The sequence below is a fragment of the Muscardinus avellanarius genome, assembly GCF_963383645.1.
Source record: "Muscardinus avellanarius genome assembly, chromosome: 16".
NCBI lineage: Eukaryota > Metazoa > Chordata > Mammalia > Rodentia > Gliridae > Muscardinus > Muscardinus avellanarius.
The window spans coordinates 73,155,558-73,181,050 of NC_137802.1; the positions used below are offsets into that span (position 1 = coordinate 73,155,558).

Consider the following 25,493-nt stretch of genomic DNA (forward strand, 5'->3'; position numbering starts at 1 on the left):
AGGATGTGAATCACCCCTTAGTCCGCATGTGCGCCCTGCCCACCAGCCACTTCGCGGCCCTCCCTGTTATCAGATCCACTCACGCTCCTGCGACCTGACCCTGACTACACAGTGGCCTGAGGCTCAGGGGCAGTGAGGCCGGCCAGGGAGAAGCCACGTGCTTCCTTAAGAGAAAACGGGAAGGTTCCGTGGGAGAGAAAAAGGCTCGCACCCGAGATCCCAGGTTGCTAAGACAGTAGGGAGGAATTTTATGTCCACAAAATTGTGAAGAAGCAGTTGTGCTAGGGGTGTGTGTGTGTGTGTGTGTCTGGGGATTAAACCCAGGGCGCTCTATCTCCCCATCCCTCCCTTTTTTTTGTGGTACTGGAGATTGAACCCAGAGGCGTTCTACCTCCAAGCTACACCCCCCACCTGCTTTTTTTATTCTTTATTTTGAAACAGGGTCTCACTAAGTTGCAGAGGGCTTCACTAAGTAGCTGAGGCTGTCTGCAAACCCGATCCTCCTGACTCAGCCTCCCAGGTACTGGGATTATAAGCATGCGCCAACATGCCCGGCTCTATTTTTATTTTTAAACAGGGTCTAAGTTGTGGAGGGCCTGAGTAGCTGAGGCTGCTGTGAACCTACGCTCCTCCTGTCTCAGCTTCCCAGGTACTGGAATTACATGCATGCACCAACATGCCCAGCCCAAACTATGCGAGATTTGCTGGCATACCTCAAATTGTAAAAGGTATAACCACGTGCATGACAGTGCGGTTAAGAAGGAAAGGCGCTGAATTACAGGATTCAGAGCTAATGCTCGGGCACACACCGGGATCTTGGAATGTGTCTCCTCATTCCAGAAAGGACTACCTTAAAAAGAAGCCTCCTTAACCTTACAGACGCCTGCCCTAAGACAGCTCACACTTACTGCTGAAGCACTGAATGCTTTCCCTGAGACAGGGAACAGGCTGGAGATGGTGGTGGACGCCTGTAATCGCAGTACTTGGGAGGCTGAGATGGGAGGCCTGTGGATTTGAGACCGGTCTCAGCAGCTTAGACCCTGAGCGACCTAGGGAGACTACATTGCAGTGGTACTGGGGTGGAACCCAGGGGCTTTCTACCTCCGGGCCATACTCCCAGACCTAGTTTATATTTTATTTGGAAACAATCTCACACTAAGTTGCTGAGAGCCTCACTCAGTAGCTGAGGCTGACCTCCGACCTGTGAGATCCTCCTATCTCAGCCTCCCAAGCGCAGGGATTACAAACATGCACCACCACACCCAGCCCAAACACAATTTTTTAAAAGGGGCTGGAGAAGCCAGGTGTGGGGCACATACCTGTCATCCCTATGTGCCGGTATTGGAAAATTGCTTTGGTATTAATTTCTAAAATGTATCAAGCAGTCAGAACCTGGGTGCTGGGCAGGCGCTCAGGCAGGGAGGGGCGGCAGCTGGTACCCTGCAGAGTCCCCCTGTCCCTCTCTCCCTCTCTCTCTGTCCTGTCCTAATGATTATCCTATAGTAAGGATGTAAAGAAAATTAAGGCCTTTAGCCTTGAAAGCCTCAGAGACATTTAAAACCTTTGGCCCTAAAAATACGTAGAGGCCATCAGTGCCTCTGTGTGCCTCCTCTCTGACCTGGCCTGGGCATAGGAAAGGTAAAGTCTGTGGCTACTTCAAAGCACCCTAGTTGAGCAACCAGTACTGCCCAATACAACAGAGGCGAAGGCCAGGTGGGTTCTTGACCCTGCACTTAGCAAGTGCACTGTCCGGAGACAGAGAGCCCCACCTGGCTAAGGAGTAAGTTACCAGCCCATTGTCTTCATAGCACTGGTAAGAAGAGACCAATCCAAAATCTACTTAAAGGCTCGGATGGAGAGTTCCATCGGGCTCTCCGGCGTGCGGCCAGCACACTGCTTTTTCCTTCTCTTCTCTATTTCCTACTGACTCTGTAATAAAGATTTGTTAGAGCTGCACCAAGCTACCCATTAGTCTTAATTTTCCTATTCAACAAACTTTAGTTGAATAAAGGAAAAGATCCCTCAGCACCATTCACGACCGTAACACCAGCACTTGGGAGGCTGAGATCGGAGGATCACAGGTTTGAAGCCAGCCTCGGGAACGTAGGCTCTCAGCAGCTTAGCAAAACCCTGTTCCCCAATAAAAACAAAATAGGGCTGGGGATGTAGCTCAGAGATAGAGTGCCTCTGGGTGCAGTCCCCTGTACCACACACATGCACATACACACAAATGATAATTAAATTTAAAAAGAAAGGAAGCGCTGGGCGTGGTGGTGCACGCTTGTAATCCCCTCGCTTGGGAGGCTCAGACAGGAGGATCACGGTTCAAGGACAACCTCAGCTACTTAGGCCCTCTGCAACTTGGTGAGACCCTGTTTCAAAATAAAGAATAAAGCCGGGCGTGGGGGCACACGCTTGTAATCCCCGCGCTTGGGAGGCTGAGACAGGAGGATCGCACGGGTTTGAAGCCAGCCTCAGCTACTTAGTGAGACCCTGTTTCCAAATAAAATATAAAATAGGTCTGGGAGTATGGCCTGGAGGTAGGAAGCCTCTGGGTTTCATGCCCAGTACCACCAAAAATAAAATAAAATAAAAAATGGGGCTGGAATGTAGCTCAGAGGTAGAATGCCCCTGGGTTCAATCCCCAGGACCGCAGCAAAAAAAAGAAAGGAAGCGGGTGCCGCGGCCACGCGGTCCTCCTGTCTCGGCCTCCAGGTGCAGTGCTGGGCTTCCCGGCGCCCACGCCCGGCTTACACTCAGCCTTCTACCCGGCATCGCACGGGCAGCCCGGCCACCATAATAAGCAAGAGAGAGAAGGAGCACGCACGCACACGTTCCCCGTGGAGAACCCCAACGGAATCGGTAGGACTTTGAGAACTAATTAAAAGCCTGGCAAGGTCGCAGAGCTCAGGTCAGGGAGCGAAGCCAACACATAGACCTGCTGTTACCAGGGAGCAACGGGAGACGTGTTAGAATCTGAACGTGGGAAACAGACTCCACTTCAGTTGGGATGGGGTATTTCATGGCAAACAGCGCTCCCACTAAGAAGTGGGGGCCGGCAGACACAGGCATCCTGGAAGGCATCAGAGCGCCGCGCAGCCGGGCCAGGCCGCGGAGAGCGAGCCGGCCAGCACTTGCCAGGCTTTTTTGGTGGTACTGGGGGTGGAACCCAGAGGCTTTCTACCTCCGGGCTATACTCCCAGACCTTTTTTTTTTTTAATATTTGATTTGGAAACAGGGTCTCACTAAGTTGCTGAGAGCCTCACTAAGTAGCTGAGGCTGGCTTCGAACCCGTGCGATCCTCCTGTCTCAGCCTCCCAAATGCAGGGATTACAAGCGTGCGCCACCATGCCCGGCTAACTTGCCAGGCTTTTGATCACGCTGGGCTTAATGACAAACCAGAGATTTGGGGGGCGTCTGACCACGAGCAGAGCGGAGGCTGGCGGCTGGCCTTCCCTCGAGGCTTTGACAAGTTTTGAAGCGAAGAGGATGTTAAAGGGCTCCTGAGAAACTTCCGAAACCGGAAAATTGTCTGATGTCTCAGTGCGGAGACAGAGACCCTCCCAGGAGAGCGCCCCTCTCAGTAGACACGCGGTTAGGATCCTGGAGGACGCCCCTTGAAGCAGGAGCAAACCCGAGACGACTGAACGAAGCCGCAGCCCGGAGGGGGGCGCGAGGCCGCCCTGCCGCCTGGTGGCCGGGCGCACCCCCCCCCCCCGGGCCGCGCCGCGCTCCTCCTCAGGAGCCAGAGGACAGGTACTCGAGGAGGAACGTGGCACACGCTTCTACTCCCAGAAGCTTTGAGGCTGAGACAGGAGGATCACAGGTTCGAGGCCAGCCTGAGCAATTTAGTGACCCTGCTTAAAAAAAAAAGGATTGGGGTGTAACTCAAAGGTAGACTGCTCCTGAGTTCAGTCCCCAGTACAAAAAAGGGGGGCGGTGGTCTTTTGTCTACTGAGCTCTGCTGGCTTGGGGGGAAAGTGGCCGAGCCCGCATGTGGACAAATGGGCCTGGCTGGGCTCCAGGAAAACCTTCTTGACGAAGGAGGCTGCTGGGCCGCTGGCCGCGCTCTGCTGACCCCCGCGCGGTGCCGCCACAGCCCGCGATCCACGGCCCAGCGTTCGCACCTCGGGGCAGAAAACCAGACGCGCGGGGCGCGGACACCAGAGCAGCCGGCCCACGTGTAAGCTCCGAGCTGCGCGGTGTGGCTCACACAGAGCAGTGGAGAAAGAAAGGAGACTGAAGGACGGAGAAGGTCAGGTAAGAACTGGAACCAGAGCGCTTCCCGGGTCTGCTGAGGAGGGCGGTGCAGTCCCGACCCCAGAGGCCAGGGCCGGGCAGAGCAAGACTGTGAGACTGTGCGTTCTTGTTCTTAGCTATCTTGGAAAAGAACAGCCAGAACTCTGCTATCTTCAAATACATTTCGAAGCCATTCCCCAGTACCGGCACAGCCACGCGCTGGAATATTATCCAGCCACACAATAACAAAGCTACACTGGAGCAAATGTGATAGTTGGGGGGAGGCCGACACAGGCCACACACTGTGTGACCCCGCGGAACCGCACAGACCGCCCCGCAGACAGGGCCGGGGCCGCCGGAGTGACGCCGCGCCGAGGCTCCTCTTGGGGCGGTGAAGAGGTGGCAGTTTGTATGTCACCGTGAATGCACAAAACTGAATCGAACATTTAAAAAGACTATGTGACTTTTCTTTTTTTTTTTGCATACTGGAGATTGAACCCGGGGACATTCTACCTCCAAGCTACATCCCAGCCCTATCTCTCTTTTATTCTTTATTTTGAAACAGGGTCTCACGAAAGTTGTGGAGGGCCTCACTAAGTAGCTGAAGCTGGTCACAAACCTCCCAGGTACTAGGTTATAAGTGTACACCAAACCAGGCGTGGTGGTGCACGCTTGTAATCCCAGCATTCGGGAGGCTGAGACAAGAGGAGCGCGGTTTGTGGACAGCCTCAGCTACTTACTGAGGCCCTTTGCAACTCAGCGAAACCCTATTTTAAAATAAAAAACAGGGCTGGGGTTGTAGCTCAGGGGTAGAATGCCCCTCGGTTCCATCCCCAGCACCAAAATAAATAAATAAATAAATAAAAATAAGTGTGCACTACCATGCTCAGCTTGCTATGACTTTTACCTTTATTATTTCTTTTTATGTTGAGGATAGAACCCAGGGATGTTCTACTTCTTTTTTTTTTTTTTTTTGGTGGTACTGGGGTTCCTGGAAGCCCTTCTACCTCCGGGCTACACTCCCAGACCTATTTTTACATTTTTATTTGGAAACAGGGTCTCTTAAGCCAGCGCGCGCAGCTGGCTTCGAACCTGCGCGATCCTCCCGTCTCGGCCTCCCAAGCGCGGGGATTACAAGCGTGCACCACCACGCCCGGCTAGATGGGGATGTTCTACTTCTGAGCTACAACCAGCCCTATTTCATTATTTAATTTGAAACAGGAGCTCGCTAAGTTGCAGAGGGCCTAAGTTGCTGAGGCTGCTCACAAACCTGCGATCCTCCTGTCTCAGTCTCCCAAGTACTGGACTTACAAGCATGAACCACCATGCCGGGCTTAACTCAATTTTATTTATTTACATTTATTTATTTATTTATTTATTTATTTATTTATTTATTTAGTGGTACTGGGGTTCCTGGAAGCCCTTCTACCTCTGGGCTACACTCCCAGACCTATTTTTACATTTTTTAAATTTGGAAACAGGGTCTTCTAAACCAGCGCGTGCGGCTGGCTTCGAACCTGCGCAATCCTCCTGTTTCTGCCTCCCAAGTGCGGGGATTACAAGCGTGCGCCACCACGCCCGGCTTAACTCAATTTTAAAAAGAGGTCATAGGGCTGTTTGAACACATGTCCCATGATGAGAGACCTCTGTGATCACTGACAGGTGGTCCCACAACACTACATGTTCCCTCTGCGGGCTCCAGACAACCACCACGTGTGTCTGCCACAGCACGCACCATCTCCTCTTCCTTACTGGGACCCTGCAGAGTGATGATCTCACCCTTTTTTAAAATTTTTTTTTCTTTTTTTGTGGTACTGGGGATGGAGCCCAGGGGCCTTCTACCTCTGGGCTATACTCCCAGACCTATTTTATATTTTATTTGGAAACAGGGTCTCACTAAGTTGCTGAGAGCCTCACTCAGCAGCTGAGGCTGGCTTTGAACCTGTGCGATCCTCCTGTCTCAGCCTCCCGAGTGCTGGGATTACAAGCGTGCGCCACCACGCCCGGCTGATCTTCCCTTCTGAAGCAGGCACAGGTCTGACTTTGCCCCCGTTGTGCACGTCCTGGGAGCAGAATCTAGGACTCTGCTGGTCCTCCGATCCCAGCACCCCTGTGCTCCGCCTGCCGACCACCCACCCTTAAGTTCCTGACCTCCCCCTTGTCCCTAAGGCCACCCTGGTCCTACCCCATCCCACCTGTCCCACTATTCTCTGGGCCAGCATCCCTCAACTCCTTTCTCTGGCTGTCCACCAGGTGGCAGTGAAGGGTACCGGAGGCACAGCCACCATCCCTAACCCTCCAGCCCCTCGCACGGTGCGGGCTATGAAGCTGCAGCCTCTTCTCCCACAGAGTAAAGCCTGTTTTAAAACCCAAATGGGCCAGGCATGGTGGGTACACTTGTAATCCCAGCATTCGGGAGGCTGAGACAGGAGGATCGCGGTTCGCGGACAGCCTCAGCTACTTAGCAAGGCCCTCCGCATCTTAGTGAGACCCTGTTTCAAAATAAAGAATAAGAAATAGGGCTGGGGGTGTGGCTAGAGGTAGAATTCCCCTGGGTTCCATCCCCAGTACCAAAAAAAAAAAAAATAGATATAAACAAATAATAAAGCCCAAAAGGTCCTCCGCCCAAGCACCCAGGCAGAAGCCCAGGGCGAGCTCCTTTCCGCAGAGCGGCAGCAACGGCCCCCCCTTGGGCGGCCCGGGCTCTGCTGTGCCAGCCGCCATCCCTGGTCCCTGCAGTTTTGCTCCTGCCACAGAACTCAGGGCACAGGGCTTGCCCAGAGGGAGCTCGAGGAGCCAGACAGGGAAGGGGAGTCGCCGCGGATCCCGGAGCCCAGTCCTGAGCTACGCGGGACACTGCTGGCTCCCGTGGCCAGGAGAAAAACTCTCCAAATCTGTGCGCAAATTCACCACAGATCCCAGGCCAGCAGCCAACTCTGCCCAGATCTGCTGGCGGCAGAGTGGCATTTGCAAAGGTCACACACAGTCGACCTCCAGTTAGACCTGGGGTGAAGTGACACCGAATGCGGGAGGAGCTATTGTTCCCCGGGAATAAAATATCCTTTTTATCTGCATAGCAGGGAACAGTGTGAGTTTTCCCTGGAGCCCGACAAAGACCCTTGTGTCTTCCAACCTTGTGAGGGGGAAGCAGGCTGCTGGGAGACATGGCGTTCTCAGGCTCAGGACCCTGAGAGCTCCCCACTAAAATCCAATTACTTCCATCCGGGCGTGCCAGGAGCGCTGTCCACCGCCCTTCCCAGAGCCACTGTCCTGGCGGGAGCCTCCCTGGCTGGCCGCACCTCGGGCATCCTTAGGCTGCAGAGGGGCAGGGGGTCCAGGCAGGGCTTGGTCAGCGTCTCAGGCAGCCCCGGGCAGCTGCGCCCCTCACTGCCCCCTCCCCAGCTCTGGGCCTGGGGCGCTGCAGCCCGGCACAGGAGCCTCTGCCTCCTTAGCACCAGGTCAGGTAAACACACCCTTTGTTCTGCAGGTGTGCACCCCACTCACATTCCTGGAAGCCAGCTTCACCCCTGCCCTGTCTAGTCCCCCAGGGAACCCCCTTTCATCAAAAGCACATTGCAGGCACATCCCAAGGCGGGCCGTGGAAGGGAATCAGGGTAGCTGTGTAAAGGGAAGGCGCGGCTGAGCTTTGGGGGTATGTAGTCAGGCGCAGAGTCCTTCGGCCATGTCTGGCTCAGAGGAAATAGTCTGGTGGAGCGTCCAGGGTTTTCCTGCTGGGTCACCCAGGGCCTGGGTCATACACCAGAAAGCTGGAGGCGCGTGCTTGTGGGAGGCTGAGACCAGAGGATCGCGGTTGGCGGACAGCCTCAGCTACTTAGTGAGGCCCTCCGCAACTCAGTGAGACCTGGTTTCAAAATAAAGAAAAAAATATAGGGCTGAGGGGTGTGGCTTGGAGGTGAATGCCCCTGGGTTCCATCCCCAGACCCACATACACACACACAAAAAAAACTGAACATGTACCGTGTGCACGTGTGTGTGTGTGTGTGTGTGTGTGTGTGTGTGTGTGGTCTAGGAATTGAACCCAGGGGAGTTCTACCTATGAGCTACACCCCAGCCCTTCTTAATTTTTCATTTTGAAACAAGTTCTAAGTTACTGAGGCTGTCATCAAACCAGCAATCCTCCTGTCTCAGGCTCCCCAGTACTGGAATTACACAGTGCTGGCCACCACACCCAGCTTGTATCCTGTATATATCCTCGTGTGTGTGTGTGTGTGTGTGTGTGTGTGTGTGTGTGACTGGGAACTGAATTCAGGGGCATTCTACCTCTAAACTATACCCCACCCCTTTCTCTTTTTTGTTGTGAAACCGTCTCTCACTGGGTTCTTGAGTCTGGCTGTGTTGCTGAGGCTGTCCTCGAACTTTCAATCCTCCTGCCTCCGTCCCCAACTACTGGGGTTACAAATGTGCAGCCCCACGCCCCGCTTCCTCTGGATGATTCCTCTGCATGGCCTGGGCTTCCCAGTGAGTGAGAGGGCCTTGCAGGCCAGGTGCAGGAAGCACCCGGCGCCGGGGGTGGGGGGAGAGATGGGAGGCCCACAGCCCGCCCGGGCTCTGCCGCTGCCAGGCGGCTGCCAGGGACACACGGGGCCACTCCTGGCCCGCCGCACAGGGACCACGGGCAGCAGACGACAGGAAGCTCGACAGCCCTTCCCAGCCCGCAGCAGCCCAGGCCAGGAGGTGTAAACACAGGAGCTTGTGTGTGTGAGTGTGTGAGTGTGAATGAGTGTGTGTGTGTGTGTGACACCGGCCAGTCCTTCTAGCATTTCACACCATGTCGTGCAACAGGGTGCTTGGACTCTGTCCTCAAAGTTCCTCCACCCTTTAGGGTCCTAAGTGGGTTTTAGGATCTGCCGTAAGAAGAAAAAGATTTTCAGGCTGAAGACAACATTTCAAAATCTGGCTTTAAATAAACATGGAATTAAAAGAGAGCGTGTGCGAGGAGCCTCCAGCAGCTGAAATTAGAAGCAGCCAGCCCTGGGCAGGGAAGCCATCTGTGAGCGGGCAAAGCGGAGCGCAGACGTCTGGGCTTCACTCCGCAGGAGAAGCCTCCGTGGCAGGCACAGCCTGCTGTCTCGCTGTGGAAGGAGCGGCGGGGCACACTCAGCCCTTGCTTCCAGGGCGTCCTCCGACTCCGGAGCTGAGAACAGATTCCCTCCCCCATCCCCAAATACCGTGTGTGTGTGTGTGTGTGTGTGTGTGTGTGTGTGTGTGTGTGGTACTGGGGGTTGAACCCAGAGGCATTCTACCTTTGAGCTACACCCCTAACCTGACTTTATTTCTTATTTGGAAACAGGGTCTTGCTAGATTGATGAGAGCCTCACTACTTGCTGAGGCCGTCCTTGAACCTGCGGTCCTTCTGTCTCAGCCTCCCAAGTACAGGGATTATAGGTGTGCACCACCATGCCCGGCACCAAATAGCCTTTAAACCACTTTCTTTGTGTGTGTGGTACTGGGGATTGAACCTCTGAGCTCCGTCCCCAGCCCCATTTTATTTTTTATTTGGAAACAAGGTCTCACTAACTTGTGAAGACCTCACTAAGGTGCCGAGGCTGGTTGCAAACCTGTGATCCCCTTGTCTCAGCCTCCCAAGTACTGGGATTACAGGCATGTGCCACCACGCCCGGCCAGACCACTTTCAAAACATCTAAGTCATTTAAGAGGCAGAGCGATAAGAAAACCCTAAGAAAACCCGGAGGCTGTTGGCCTTAGGGGTTAAACGAAGAGCTACACCGATGTGAAGCAGTTTCCTGTCTGAGCGTCTCTGGGAGAGCAGAGTGGCCACCAGAGCCCCAGAGGCACTAGGGGCACTTGGAGGCACGGCCTGCCCGCCCGCACCCGGGCAGCAGCTCCCCGCTCCGTCTGCGCTCCGAGGAGAGGCGCCGACACCTGCTGTCCTCTGGCCCATCAGATGGTGGAGCAAGCCCACCCGCCACAAGCCGGGTGCATGTGTGTGTAGCGTGTGACAGACACAGGGATGGGCTTCCCCCATGATGGGGTGGACTGTACTGTGGATGCCATGTCCCCCAGCTCCGGCACAGATCCTAAGCCCGGGCTGCAGGTCTCAGCACCCAGCGTCCCTCCCCGCCTTGGAACCTGGCTCTAGACTCGTGGTCAAAGCGGCCCGGCCTGGCCGCACGGCTCTGGCCCCCGCCTCGCCCCGGCTGCTGCAGGAGGCTGGCGCAGAGGGCTGGTGCACCTGTCTCCTGCGAGCTATTTAAGCCTGCGATGTCAGTTAATGTATTCTAATAGGCAAGTGGGTGACCGAGCTGGGAGCAGGCAGACGCAGACGCTGCGATGCACCGAGGAGAAGCACCGAGGAAACTTCGAGGCCCCGCGGCGGCCCCGTGCTCACCCCCGTGCCGCCTCCCACGGCACCCGGAGTCAGCCGATGCAATGTGCAGATTACATAAGGGGGCTGGTTGCTGGGGAACCTCTTCCTGCACCCCCACCCCGGGGCCACAGGGCAGACTTGGGTGGGAGGCCACATCTCCCATCCTCAGCCTGGCTGCAGCAAGCTCGGGCTGGCACTTCCCAGGCCGCCTTTCTAAAAGGGCTGAGGCCCCACTGAGCACAGCCGCACACCTGTGATCCCCGTCCTCGGGAGGCTGAGGCCGGAGGACCACAGGTTGGAGGCCAGCATGTGGTAACTCAGCAGGACTCCCAGCAATTTGGGGAGGCCGTTTCAGAATAAAAAATAAACCGGCTGTGGTGGCACACACTTGCAGTTCCAGTACTTGGGAGGCTGAGACAGGAGGATGGCACACAGGCTTAAGGCCAGCTCAGCAACTTAGTGAGGCCTCAACAACTGGAGACCAGACAGGGCTGGGAGCCATGCCCCCGCCACCAGCCAGATGAGGCTTCTCCCTGGAGCGCGCCCGGCTGCCCCTTTGCAGCCGCCCTCGGCGTGCGCCTTCGTGGGCACGGCAGAGCCACGCAGGCTGGGTCTTCCCTAACGACCGTCAGAGTACGGCCCACTCTGGTCAGGGAACCAGCCCCTGAACGTGCGCTGGGCCAGAGCCCACATCTAGAGTGGCAGGAGAGGGGACCCACGCGCCCACGGCTCCGCTCTGCTGGGCAGCACGGCCGAGGCCGCCTCTGAGGCCCACACCCAGCCTCTGGGTGGCCCGAGTGCTGGCCCCGGTGTGCCTCTGACCAGCAGCACTGGACCACAGGGCCGCGGCTCCACCTGCTGACCCTGCATGGGCAAAGGGGGCAGGTGGGGCCTTCGATCCCTGTAGACGAACCAGGTGCCTGTGCCGCACCACCGCCCACTCCCGTTTTGGAACTGGAGATTGAACCCAGGGCATTTTACCTCCGAGATACACCCCCAGCCCTTTTTGTGTGTGTGTGTGTGTGTGTGTGGTACTGGGGTTCCTGGAAACCCTTCTACCTCCGGGCTACACTCCCAGATCCATTTTTATATTTTTATTTGGAAACAGGGTCTCTTAAGCCAGCGAGGCTGGCTTCAAACCTGCGCGATCCTCCTGTCTACGTCTCCCAAGTGCAGGGATTACAAGCGTGCGCCACCACGCCCGGCCCCCCAGCCCTTTTGATTTTATTATTTATTTGTTGTATGTGGTACAGGGATGAAACTCAGAGGCATTCTGCCTCAGCAGTACACTCCCAGCGCACTTTTATTTTCTATTTGCTTGTGTGTGTGTGTGTGTGTGTGTGTGTGTGTGTGTGTGTGTGTCTACGAGGATGGCACTCGGGCATTCTTTCTCCAAGCTACACTCCCAGCCCTATTTTTTGAAACAGGGTCTCACTGAGTTGCAAAGGGCCTAAGTAGCTAAGGCTGTTCTCGAACTGTGATCCTCCTATCTCAGTCTCAGGAATGCTGGGATTACAAGCGTGCACCACCATGCCCGGTTTGTTTGTTTGTTTGTTTGTTTATTTATTTATTTATTTATTTTGTGGGTCTGGGGATGGAACCCAGGGGCATTTGACCTCCAAGCTACACCCCTGCCCTATTATTTATTCTTTATTTTGAAACCAGGTCTCACTGAGTTGCAGAGGGCCTCACTAAGTAGCTGAGGCTGTCCGCGAACTGCGATCCTCCCGTCCCAGCCTCCCAAATGCTGGGATTACAAGCGTGCTCCACCACGCCCGGCTTCCGGCTCTTAGTTTTTATTTGGAAAGAAGGTCTCACTAGGTTGAAGAGAGCCTCACTGCTTGCTGAGGCTGTCCTCAAACCTGCAATACTCCTGTCTCAACCTCCCAAGTATTGGGATTACAGGCTGTCACCATGCCTGGCTTCTTTTTTATTTTTTGGAACAAAGTCTCGATAAATTGCTGAAGTTGGCCTCAAACCTGCAATCCCCCGACTCACCGAGTACCGGATTACAGGCCTGGCACACCATGCTCTTTATTTCTTAAATCTTTTTTTTTTTTTTTTTTTTGTAGTACTGGAGATTGAATCCAAGAGAATTCTACCTCTGAACTACACCCGCAGCCCTATTTTATTTTCTATTTTGAAACAGGGCCTCGCTAAATTGCTGAGGATGGTCTTGAATCTACAATCCTAATCCTGTTTCAGCTCCCTAAGAATTGAGATTACAGGTGTGCGCCACCATCCCTAGCTACCGCCCCCTCCTTTGTGATACTGGGGATTGAACCCAGGGGCACTCTATCTCTGAGTTACACCCCAAACCCTTTTCAATTTTTTTGTTTTGAAATCGGTTTGTCTTGCTAGGTTGCTGAGTCTCACTACTTACTGAGGCTGTCCTGGAACCCGCGATCCTCCTGTCTCAGCCTTGTAAGTACTAAGATTACAGGTGTGTGCCACACACCAGGCTGTTGTCCTTTCTTTTCCCTTTGGCACTGGGAATCTAACTCAGAGGCATTCTACCTCTGAGCTACACCCACAACCTTATTTTATTCTTTCATTTTGAAACGGTCTAAGTTGTAGAGGGCTTCATAAATTGCTAAAGCTTGTCTTGAACCCACGACCCTCCTGGGATTACAAATGGGTACCACCATACCTGGCTGCCTCCTCTTAATAAATTGATTTCCGTACCGGGGGTTGAACCCAGAGGCTTTCTACCTCCGAGCTACACCCCTGGTCCGATTTTATTTTACTTGGACGGTCTCACCAGGTTGCTGGGACCTCCCTATGTCACCAAGGCTGGCCGTGAACCTGCCATCCTCCTGTCTCAGCCTCCCAAGTACTGGAGTACACGCTTGCCCAGCTTCCTTTTAATAAATTTAAACCCAAACCATTTTACTGCAAAGCTAGAGCAGGCCCAGCATCTCCCCTGATAACATGTTGCATTTGTGTTGTTATAATTTATCAGCCAACACTGATATATTTTCATTAACTAAAGCCATGGTTTATTCACGTTTGTTTTTCTACTTTTTTTTAACCGAGCGGCTGTTTTCTTTATTTTTTGTGGTACTGGGGATGAAACCCAGAGACTTTCTACCTCCAGGTTACACTCCCAGACCTATTTTATATTTTATTTAGTTGAGAGCCTCACTAAGTAGCTGAGGCTGGCTTTGAGCCTGCCAAGTACTGGGGTGACAAGCGTGCGCCCCCACGCCAGGCTTAGTGGCTGTTTTCTGTCCCAAATCCCAGTGACCGCCAGTCTTCCAGCCGCCGTGGGCCCTCGCTGGGGCAGTATCTCAGCATCCTGTGTCCTGATCACCTCGGCAGCCGAGAGGGGCACGGGTCCGGGGTTTGTAGGCTGCCCCCGATAGGATTTGCCTGATGTTTTTCTGGTGCTTAGACTAGGACTTGGGAAGAAAGACAGAAGAGGTATGTATCCTCCTCATAACACCATCCAGGGTCCATGCTGTCACGTGACCTCTCCGTGCTGACCTGCTTGCCGGCAGCCCTCAGGTGGAGTTACCTTTCCCAGTCTGTCCTGTGTGCAGCGCAGGCTCCACCTCCCTGAGGCACCCTCGCTTTTCAAAGGACAGCCCCTAGCCTTTATTTATTTATTTTTGGTACTGGGGATGGAACCCAGGAGCCTTCTACTTCTGGGCTACACTCCCAGACCTATTTTTATATCTTATTGGAAACAGGGTCTCACTAAGTTGCTGAGAGCCTCACTCAGTAGCTGAGGCTGGCTTCGAACCTGCGCGATCCTCCTGTCTCAGCCTCCCAAGCGTAGGGGTTACAAGCTGCGCCACCACGCCCGGCAGCCCGAGCCTTTCTGTGCAGCGTCAGATGCTCTTTAGCGCTGTCTAGATGCTCTTCAGTGGAGCGCTCCCCGCCCCTTCCTGCCTCTATTTCTCCTGACGGCACTCTGCTGCCTAGAGGCTGTGGGTCCTGCCGTCCTGCCCACCCGGGAGTGACGGGCTCCTGAGGCCCACCCCTCCTTGGGCTGCCTGTGCTCGCCATGCAGGGCCTCAGCTGCCCCTGGGTGATGGCAGCTGCTGATCTGCCCGGCGGGCATGCCGGAGGTGGTGGAGATGCCTTCCTGCCGGCAGGGCGCACAACTCCCCATCTGGACGCTCTGAGCACATCCCAGCTGGCTAGCTGCTGGCCAGAAGGTGGCCAGCTGTCCAGCAACCTGGAAAGAGCGCTCACTACCTCTTCCTGGTGACCTGGTGCAGGGACCTGGCGTGCAGGGAGGAAGCAGGGTACGAGGTGTGGGGGGGAGAGCCCCAACCTTCCTGGTTCTGACCTAAAGCCCCCGCAGACCAGATTCCCGTGCCTTCCGGTCTCTTCCGCTCTGGAACTTTCTGGTTGCTGAGCGCAAGTGCTTTAATCCAGGAGTGAAACAGGGAAGAGGAGTTCTGACTGGGCGGGTCCTTCCTTGGGGAGAAGGCAAGGCTGGGGGCAGGTGTGGGTGAGCACTGCCGTCCCTCCCACCAGGGCCGCCTCTGGGCCAAGCTCAGGGCTCAGCCCCCGCCGGGCCAGGCCGGCCAGGGAGACCACGCTGGAACCCAGTTCAAGTCTGGCTGGGTGGTCACCTCACAAAGGGCTCCTTCTGCTGAGAAAAAACTCCCATTCCCTGTGACCGCCTTGCCAGGAGAACAGCTTGCCGGGAATGCAAAGGCTGTCATCCCGTAATTAAACCTGAGACCCCCCTTCCTACGTGACGTTGAGATGAAACCACTTACATAACACAACTAAAAATAAGCCTGTGGAGACATGCACGCGGGCGCTCCCTGCCCCAGCCGCCTCGGGAGCTGCCCACCCCACGCCGCGGCCCTGGGGTCGGCGCCCGAAGCTCTGTGGGTCTGCTTCCGGCTGAGGATGCGCCGGTGTCCCACCCGGCTCGCACACTGCAGGTGGAGGCCCTTGTGGTGTGTGGCGCAGTGGACCCCCTGGTTTAGAGCTGGGGGGCTGCGGGTCCCCACGGCTCCAGCGCCCCTGGGCTGATGCTCTGCCCAAGCAAGGTGGACAGTCACCAGGGAGAGGGCCAGCCAGCAGCGTGGACTCCCTGCTGCTGTGAATCCCCCCCCCTGCTCATTTGTAGAAATCTGCTCCACCCCCGCCTCAGAACCTGAATAGTGAGCCCCACCCCCACCCGGGCAGAGTCAGGAAGACACTGTGACCCCCCTGGGCCTGGGAGGGTGCCGGGGCTGGCCCTCTTGGCTGGGCGGGACACTCCTCACTTCCTCCTGGGAGGATGTGGGAAGAGCCAAGGTCCCCAGCCTGATATGGCTTCTTCCTTTCACACATGGCGAGGGTGGGCGAGATCCCATACCTGGCTAAGACTTCCCGACCTCACGGGCTGCTGAGCCTGCAGAGGATTAAGCAGACTCCTCAGCCACCTGCCACACTCAGAATCAGGAGGAGGAACCCAGCGAGGTTGGGAAAAGGCTTTGAACGCCTCTAAAATTAAAAGGCGTTAGGGCGAAAACGGCCTCTGGACCACGCTGAGCCAGCGTGGGGTCTGATCTGTGACCCTGCCCACCTCAGGGCCTGAATACAGCGCCCTCCACTCACTCTGGCACACCGCGGGTCAGCCAGGCCCCGGCTGTCAACCCTTCTCTGTCCCTAGGTAGTCCTGCCGGAGCCAGCCATCAGCCACGGTGCATTTTCTCCTCGCTAAGTTAAAGGTGGGAGATGCCTTCATTCTCACTCTTGGCAGGGCTCCACTTCTGAGTTGTCCATCCTCCTGCAGGCCTCAGGACAGCAGGCTAGGCTGAGCTGGTGACTGAATGGGTGTGCCCTCCCAGAAGGAGCTGGGTGACCATGGGGACAGCTGACCCAGGAGAGCACCTCAGGAAGTCAAGCACGGTGGCACAGGCCTGTGACGGTTCTTGGGAGGCTGAGGCAAGAGGATCACAAGCACGAGCAACTTAGGAGACCCTGTTTCAAAATAAAAAATAAATAAATAAAAAGGGCTGGGGGTGCAGCTTGGAGGTAGAAGGCCACTGGGCTCAATCCCAATACAAGAGAAGGAGGAGGAGGAGGAGGAGGAGGAGGAGGAGGAGGAGGAGCACAAGAATGCACCCTAGCCAGGCGAGGTGGCGCACAGCTTGTCATCCCAGCATTTGGGAGGCTAAGACAGGAGGATCACAGTTAGAGACGAGCCTGAGGCCCTTTGCAACTCAGTGAGACCCTGTTTCAAAATAAAGAATAAAAAATAGGGCTGGGGGTGTCGCTCCGAGGTAGAATGCCCCTGGGTTCCATCCCCAGTACCGAAAAAGAGAAAAAAAGAATGCACCCTAAAACACGAAGCCAGACAGCAGCGGCCGCTGGCTGGAAGGAAGCGAGGGAGAGGCGGCGATGCCCGGTGCCCGAGTCGGCTTTCCTCTTCTCCGTCCCGCTGGCTGCCCCGAGGTCGGGAGCAGTCCTGTGGATCGCTGGTGTCCGCTGGCTGCCGGTTCTTGTTGAAGGGCTGAACCCGTGACCAGCTGTCCAGGAATGGGATGCTGGCGCTGAGTGTCAGGCTTAATTAAAGGGGAACATTCAGATCTGGTGTTTTACAACATAAAGCAAAGATTCGTCTGTGTTCGTCTCATTTATGTCAATATTTCTCCAAAGGAATTGTACTAGAGCCCTGTGTGCCGGCGTGGAACCTCGGAGGACCCCCCCCTCCGGCCACTCCAGTCCCCCCTCTTAGGTATACCGCCCCCTACGGGCGCTCCCGCCGGGGGTCCTCCCGCTGGGCTCCTCTCCCCAGACCCCGCCCTCCAGCGTCCTCCCTCCCCCGGGGTCCACGGGTCCCGGCCCTCCCCCCCGGAGCCCCAGCTCCGGACCCTCCCGCAGTGACCCGGGTCGCCTCCCTCCCGCCTCGCCTGGCGGACTTACCTGTGGACTCCACGATGGCGCGCAGCCCGCGCCTCGGGCCCCCCGGCCCCCCGCGGGCCCGCCGCCCCGCCGCCCCTCTCGCGGTGCCGCCTCCAGCGCTCGCGCCGGCGCCCCCCGCGCGCCTCCCCCCACCTTCTGCTCCTTCTTCCTGCGCCACCCCGCCCCCGCTCCCCGCCCCCAGGCCGGCTGTCGCCCAGGCCCCCTCTGGCTGCGCGGAGGCCCCAGCCCGCGCTGTTCCTCCGCCTCCTCCCTCAGAGCGACGTCGCCACCGACCAATCATCGCCCGCAGCCGAACGCCAGGCACCGCCCCTGACGCCCGCCTCCCGCCCCCGCCTCAGGAACCCACCAATGAGAAGAGCGGTGCCGGAGCGGGCCTGGCGGTTGCCTAGCAGCGGCGGGTTGGGCGGGGGCGGGCGGCCGGGGGCGGTGATCCGGGCGCGGCGGGGGCGGGGCCTGGCGGGGGCGGGGCCTGGCGGGGGGCGGGCCCGGGCGCGGCTATAAAAGCGGTCGCCGCCGGCCGGCGCGCTCTGTGGTTCGGGTTCGCGCGTTTCTGCTCTCGGCTGCTGCCGTCGTCGACCGCCGCCGCCGCCGGCGCCCCCGCTACGGTCTGTGGTGCCGCCGGGACCCGGGACCATGTCGCTGACACGCTCGGAGGAGATGCACCGGCTCACTGAAAATGTCTACAAGGTGAGTCTCCACCGCCCAGCCGCGTCCCCGGTGCGCTTGGGCCCGAGCGGGCGGGCGGCGTGGGCCGAGCGGGCGCAGCCCTCGGGGGCTCCTGGCCGCGCTCGGGGCGTGGGCAGTCGGCCAGTCACAGGTGGCCGCGCCGCCGAGCGCCCGCACCTGCAGCCGCCTTGGCCCCCCACCCCCGGCCCCGCGGCCCCCACCGCCGACGGCGCCCGCCCCGGCGACCTGGGGGCCGTCGCAGCCCGCAGCGGCCGGGCGGCGTGGGGGCGCGGGCACCGTGGGCTCCCCGGCGCCGTCTCCAGCCCGGAGCACTTTCTTCTCAACAGGCTTTTCCTTGCCACAACTCCTGCCCGGGTGTTCATGGACGTGGCCCGTGGTGGGAGGTCGAGCGCGCGGGCAGGCTGGAGGGGTGGACAGATAATCCATCATCTTATGTAACCGCGGAGGGAGAAGACTAATTGTGTAGGAGGCTGGCGCGCCCGCCTTTGCTTCTGATATGTGTTAGGAGTCGCATGCACATCCTCATCTGTGAAATGACAGTTTCCCAGACAAGCGCCGCAGAGCCCCCTGGAAGCCTGCTTGCTCTCCGCCTCCTCCAGTCGTGATTGTGCCTGGTATACAGATGGGCCGGCCCTTGGTTTCAGTAGGCCCCCACCCCCCAACACAGCCCCGGGCTCCCCCTTGGCACCGGGCCCACTGCAGTTCCCCGGGGGCATTTTCTCAAGAGAGAAATTTCTGCCCTGGCTGGTCCATGGCAGTCCTCTTACAAAGATGTGCTTTATTTCCAAACTCTGTCTGAAGGTTAAGCGAAAGGCTGGCGATTAGAGTAGCTGGTATTTACGTACAGGCCGCTGAATGGGATAGCGACCCGCTCTCAGCAACAGTTTCTAATTGTATTAACCAGCCATGGCTGTGCCTTCTTGGCCAGTGGCCTGTGAAACCCTCTTAACTAGCTAGCTCCGGCTGCCGACAGCCAGATGGAGGCTTCTGGGGTGGCCCCTTTGGTTTCAGTTGGAGTCCAGGGACAGATTATACTTTAATACAGCTTTTAATAAAAGCTTTAAAGTTGAAGCTACATGGGTCTGGAGGAATCCTGGGGCGTGTGGGGGGGGGGAGGCGCTCCGAAGCCATGTTAGAGCTGCTGGTAAACAGGATTGAGAGCAGCCTTTAGGGTTTTTGTTTGATTTCACGTAGACTAGGCGGCTTGTGCTCCTGGTCTTGTTGCTCCGTGGAAGCGCATGCTGTCAAGGGAGGGAGGTTTATTAAATTATTAGTCATTAGTTCCATTGCGGTTTACTCATTATTGCAGGGGGTGGAAGAGAAGTGCTGGCACAGTCATTTTGCCTTGATTTTTCCTGCTTCTACACTGAAACCACTAAACAGGAACTTTAAGGGCGAGAATCAGGAGGGGGGTGTGGATTGGCTTTGCTCTGAGGAATTCCGTGGTCATCCCTAATACCCAGCATGCAGGCAGTCAGCTTGCGGGTGCAGCTACGTGGCTTCGCCCATGTGCAGCTGTAATTCATGTGGATGTCTGAAATGACAGTGGAAAACTGTTAGGATCAGGGGGCCCCTCTGGCTGCGGGCTGGGAAGTTTGGGCATACGCTGAATATGTGGGGTTTGTGTTTGGGGGGTCAGTGGTTGGTGTCAGAAGGCATGGCTCGAGATCTTCATGGGGTTTGGCGGGTTGGACATAGTTTGTAGGTGTCTGAGGCTCTTCCACTCTGGGGCCACCCCTGCTTTGGTGACAGGCTCCACTGCCACCTTAACAGCAGCAGGGCTGGTTTGGTAGGTGGGTGGCTTTTCTACCCACTGGTGCCTGACTGCTGAGTCTTGGAATCCTGCGCTCTGTGACTTTTTTGTGTTTTGTCCCCGGGGAGCCCGCAGGGCCATGGCAGAGCTGGTACAGGTTGGGCAGCCTTGGCATGTCAGCCAGGTAGAAACCCAGCCCACACGGAGGCTGTCAGGAGCCGGCCGAAGCCACCGTGTGCAGATCTGGGCCAGTCTGGCCGGTCCAGGCAGCGCTGCGCTCTGTGCTCCGCTGGGACCACGCTGCCTCTGGCTCCCTGCTGAGGCGGCTCCTGGGCTGCTTTGGCACTTGAGAAGTGCTGGCAGTGCCTCTTGGAGAGGCTGGGATGTGGCCCTGCCTAGTGTCACCCTGCGATGCGGCTCAGCTGTTTGCTTTGGCCCTCGCATCACCTCAACTGCAGTTCTGAGTGGTGTTTGCCTTGGCAAAGAACGCTTGTCCTTGGCCCGCTGATTAAAATTCGAGAATAAAATGTACAGCCTTGATTTTCCTCCTGGAAGAATCTCTAACGCAGACTCTGACCTCTTTCCTGGTGGCTCAGTTCTCTTGGGAGCTGTGTCCTCGGGGAATTTCATGGAAGATGAAGGGGAGAGAAAGACAAGATAGTTTCTGGATATCCACTGGGAACTGGCCCTCCGGCTTTGCGGAGGAGGGGAGAGTGCGCAAGGAGGAAGACCCGCCCTCCATGGCTAGGAGACTGAGCCTGAGCCGACCTGGTGTCCCCCGGCGGCCTCCTGGATCCAGGACAGAGTGCTAGCGGTGGGGTCCGCTGCCCCCAGTGAGTGTGCAGTGCAGAATTACGGCAGCTCGATTCCTGGGGCCCTCCGAGTATCTCTGAATGCAGAGGGGGCTTCTTTAGCACCTGGCGGTGCTTCCCGCGGGGGCCAGGAGCAGCGGTCAGGCTGATGTGCTTCCCTGGTCTCAAAGCCCTGGCTCCCAGTGACCCGTGGGAGCCACTACCCTGGCTGGGCTGCGCTGACCTGTGAAGGTGGCAGGTCCCCGAGGGGTCCTCAAGCCGGTTGGGTTTGCCACTCCTGGAGTGATTGTTCAGATTGGTCGGGCCGCGCAGGCACAGGGTGGGGGGGAGGCTAGTACTGCCTCCTTGCCACATTCTTTAGGTGGTTTTTGGGGAGTTGTGGGCAGCTTGGGGGCCCTCAGACCTATTGCTAATGTTAGAACACAGTGGCATTGCTTTTTTGTTTTGTTTTGTTACTGGGGATGGAACTCAGGGCATTCTACCTCTGAGCTATACCCCCAGCCCTGTTTCATATTATTTATTTTGAAACAGTGTCTCGCTAAGTTGCAGTGCCTCACTAAGTAGCTGAGGCTGGACCCTGGATCCTCCTGTCTCAGCCTCCCAAGTACTGGGATGACAAGTATGTGCCACCACACCCAGCCTCCTTTTTTTAAAGTAGCATAGGCTGCAGTAGGGATGCTGCAGTGGGGTCTCTGAAAGGTCCTGACTTGGCAGTGGAGGGGTGTGTGTGTGTGTGTGTGTGTGTGTGTGTGTGTGTTGTGCTTTTTTAGAGGTGCCTCTGGAGCCAGCCCCTTGGGTACCGTGTTCCCATGGGATGGCTGGGTGTGGTCCCACTGAGGGGACCAGTCTGTACTTCTCTTTCCTTATGTCACCCCCCCCCAGCATTTTCTTGCTGGCCATTTGTTTTTTGTTTTGTTTTGGGGGTTGTTTTTGTTTTGTTTTTGGTGATACTGGGTTCCTGGAAACTCCGGGCTACACTCCCAGACCCATTTTATATTTTTAATTGGAAACAGGGTCTCAAGCCAGCGAGGCTGGCTTCGAACCACCGCATTCCTCCTGTCTCTGCCTCCCAAGCGCGGGAACTACAAGTGTGCGCCACCACGCCTGGCTTTCTTGCTGGCCATTTGGATTGGTCTCTTTTGCAGAGCAGACAGGGCAGCAGAGGCCCCTTCTGAGCCTTTGTCCCCAGGCCATGTCCTTGCAGCTCTTGACTCTTCTGCTGGCTCCGGAGGCGCCCAGCGCCTGGCATGCCGTTGCGCGCAGTCAGTGTTTGCTGCTGACTATCACTGGCTGGTTTCAGGGCACCTGGGCTTCTGGTGCAGTCGCCTCTGGTATCCGGCTGGGGCAGGACAGTGCGCCCTTGCCTGCCCCCCATGGATCTCCTGCCCCCCATGGATCTCCTGCCCCCCATGGATCTCCTGCCCCCCATGGATCTCCTGCCCCCCATGGATCTCCTGCCCCCCATGGATCTCCTGCCCCCCATGGATCTCCTGCCCCCCATGGATCTCCTGCCCCCCATGGATCTCCTGCCCCCCATGGATCTCCTGCCCCCCATGGATCTCCTGCCCCCCCCCATGGATCTCGCCTCAGGCGTTTGTCTTTGTTGGGAGGTCAGATCAACTTAGGAGTGAGGTTCAAGGTCAAAGTGAAGGCTGGTGGTGTTCGGGGCTCTTGAGGGCCACGGGGCAGAGGCTGTGGATCGATGGATGGGCGCATCAGTGCTGCTGGGGACGAGTTCTTGTTTTGGGGCTGAAGCTCTCAAAGCTCTGGGTCCTGAGGACTGAGCCCTGCCCTCTGGCTACAGAGCAGGCTCTCGCAAGGGAATGCAGGTGTGTAGGAGAGTGGCGTCCTCCTCCTGAGCGCAGAGGCCACGGGGCCCGGCCTGCCCTGTCCCTGGTAGCGGTTCTGGGCCCTGCTCTGGAGCAGCCTGCTCGTGTGCCCACTTGGCCTCGTGCGGCCCCTCTGCTGGCTGCCCTGGACCGGCATTACCTGTGGCTGTCACTGTGAGGTGGGAACGCCCAGTTGGCCGGTGCAGGGCACCCCAGGGTACTGCTGGCTTCCGTCCTCTTTCCTGGCCTGGTGTGCTGAACCAGGACCGGCCCCACACTGCCCCCCGCCCTGGCAGTTTTCCTTGGCGCGCTCCCCTGGAAGCTCTGTTCTTAGGGCGGTAGGGCGGCTGTCAGCCTCCCCCGCACAGCGCTGCGCTGGGATCCGCTGCCTGCGCCGGGAGTGATTACAGACGGGCGTGGACCAAGCTGGCACCTTCCTCCAACCTCCTGCCACCCCCCAGCTCTGAGTCATTCCTGGCCCCTGATTGTGCCTGTACAGCTAGCTGCAAGATGACTTTGAGGGGCCCCGACCGTGCGGGGGGGGGAGGCACAGATACAGCCTGTATGGTGCCCCAAGCTACTCCAGCCAGCGGCCCTTAAGATCAGTCTCTCCACAATATACTGAGACCCAAGTTTTAAAATTCAGGACCAGCTGGGCTCAGTGACTTGCTGATGTGCTCCAAGGGCTTGGAGTGGTGGCCAGGCTGTGCCTGGAACCCATCGGTACGTGGAGAAAGAGCCAGTAGTTCATTCCTCCAGGGTGAGACCTCTGGAGGGGCCGCTTTGAAACTGCTCTCTGCTTTTGCCATAGGTCTGCTCCCTTGGGCCACAGCCCCCGTCCTCCAGTCCCTGCAGATAGTGGCCCCAGTGTAGGGCTGGCCAAAGCAGGCTGAAGTGTGAGCGGGAAGTGCTCTGTCCCCTTGTAACCTGGGGGCTTTTCTTTTGTTTTTTGGTACTTGGAATGGGACCCAGGGACATTCTACTTCCACGCTACATCTCCAGCCCTTTTTATTTTTGTTTTGAAACAAGGTCTTTACTAGGTTAATAGTCTCATATTGCCGAGGCTGTCCACTAACCTGTGATCTTCCTGTCTCAGCCTCCCAAGTACTGCGGTTACAAGTGTGTGCCACCACGCCTGGTGCCTAGGGGCTCTTGAGATCCTTTGCTGGACAGGGAGACAAGAGTGGCCAGGTGGGGGTGGGGAGGTGGGCCCGAGTTTGTCCTCTCCCTTCAGGGCATGAACAAGTGATTTCGAGGGGTCCCCTTGGGAGCCTTGGGCAGGCCCGGGTTCTGTGGGGCCACTGTGCTGAGGAAGAGCCCCTTTCTGCCTGCTGATGCCCCTAGGCAGCTCCCTGAGGCAGCCCGGTCCCCTAGGCTCCTCCTCCTGAGCCACTGAGCCATCTCTGCCGGCTCCAGGTTGGGTTGCCAGCTACGCTCTGGAAAATCCCATCTGGTCTTCAGACTTCCTGCAGGGGTTGCCCGAAGAAACCTTGTCTGGTGTTTCTTCCCTCTCCTCTGGCCCTGTGAGCTTGGCTAAGTCTCACTTCCTGGGCTGTGGGCACCACGGGCAGGATGACCCCTAGGTCCCTGGAGGGTCCAGGGCCAGGCGAAGCAGTCTGTTGATGTCCTTAGCAGTGAGGTGGGAGCCCCAGGCTCATCCCCTCTCAGGGAGGAGCAGGTGTGAGTTGTCAGGCCCTTCAGGTCAGATGCAGGGGCCCAGGGGTGTTACCACTACGTACGCTGGGTACCACCAAAGTATTTTCTTCTTTTTTAGAATTTATGCTTTATCTTAGAGGCATTCTACTTCCAGTCTATACCCCAACCTTTTTTTGTTTGTTTTGAAACAGGGTCTTGCTAGGTCGCTGAGTCTTCCTATGTTGCTGCGGCTGGCCTTGAACCTGCGATCCTCCTGTCTCAGTCTCCCAAGTGCTGGGATTATAGGTATACACCACCATGCCTGGCTGATATAGTTCTTCCAGAATTATTTGGGGGCTGAAGGTGTAGCTCAGTGACGGAGAGCTGGTCCGGCATGTGTACAGCATGGGTTAAATCCTCAGTACTGGGGAAAAATTTTTTTAAGACAGATTAAAACATGAGTTTGCAGTTGGCCACTTGCAGGCTGCGTTTCCACTTGGGGCGCTTGGCATCTAGGGTGCCCAGGCCAGCCCTTCAGGGTGTTGATGATGGAGCACGCTCTGAGTTTCCTCCCACGCCGCCAGACATCTGTCCTGCCACCCTTCAAGTGGTCCTTCAGTGTTCATGGACTGAAATGTCCCATGAGGCCAGGGGACGGTCACCCGCTGGCCTTGTCTGGGTGACTATATCCCAGCTGCTGCTGGTGATGGTGTCAATGCAGAGATGGGGCTGCAGTAACAGGTCCACATGCTGATGGGATGGGGTGGGTGTTGGCCATGAGGGTGCTCCACCTTGGAGCCAGGTGTGGTCAGGGTCTGGTGGGTGGGCAGGCCTTATACCACGGGGTGTGGTGGAGGCAGAGGTGGAGCAGGCCTGGGTCCCTCTGCACTCCACTGGTGGGGTCTGTTGAGCCACCTGTGCCCTGGCTGACCATGAGGCCTGCTGCTCACCTCAGCTCTCCATCCTTGCCCATGGAAGGCCCACCTTTCCTTTGAGCTGGGCATCTGGCTGGCCTTGGTAGTAGCTCTGAAGGGGTGGGCAGGAGGATGGGGTCAGAATCCCAGCCACAGTTGGGCACCAGGACCTGAATTCACTGCTTTCTCTCTCTCTGGCTCTGTGTTGGGAGGCGGATGAAGGGCTGGGCTTTGAAGCCCTGCTGCTTGCACCAGGCATGGCACCACGGACTGACCAGGCAACCTCGTTCATCCTCACGCCTGCCGACATCCATGGGGTGAAGTAGCAGGCCTACATCCATCAGCTGGTAGATGGCTGAGCTCGGATCTGAGCCAGGCTGGGCCCCAGGCCTCTGT

The 25,493-nt window shown here is 57.1% G+C and overlaps 1 protein-coding gene across 7 annotated transcripts in view; it reads left to right on the forward strand.

Annotated features, from left to right (window-relative positions):
* Nucleotides 1-18,091: 18,091 nt before the first annotated feature.
* BAIAP2 (BAR/IMD domain containing adaptor protein 2) overlaps nucleotides 18,092-25,493 on the forward strand; it is a gene marked incomplete at both ends in the record, with an annotated part of 68,529 nt that continues 61,127 nt past the window's right edge. For 6 of the 7 annotated variants that reach the window (XM_080713761.1, XM_080713759.1, XM_080713758.1 and 3 more), the window contains one exon: nucleotides 18,101-18,154. In XM_080713761.1, coding sequence (XP_080569887.1) covers nucleotides 18,101-18,154 — 54 coding nt within the window. Of the gene's footprint in view, nucleotides 18,155-25,493 lie in introns of all 7 variants that reach the window. The other variant, XM_080713764.1, reaches the window with a different exon arrangement.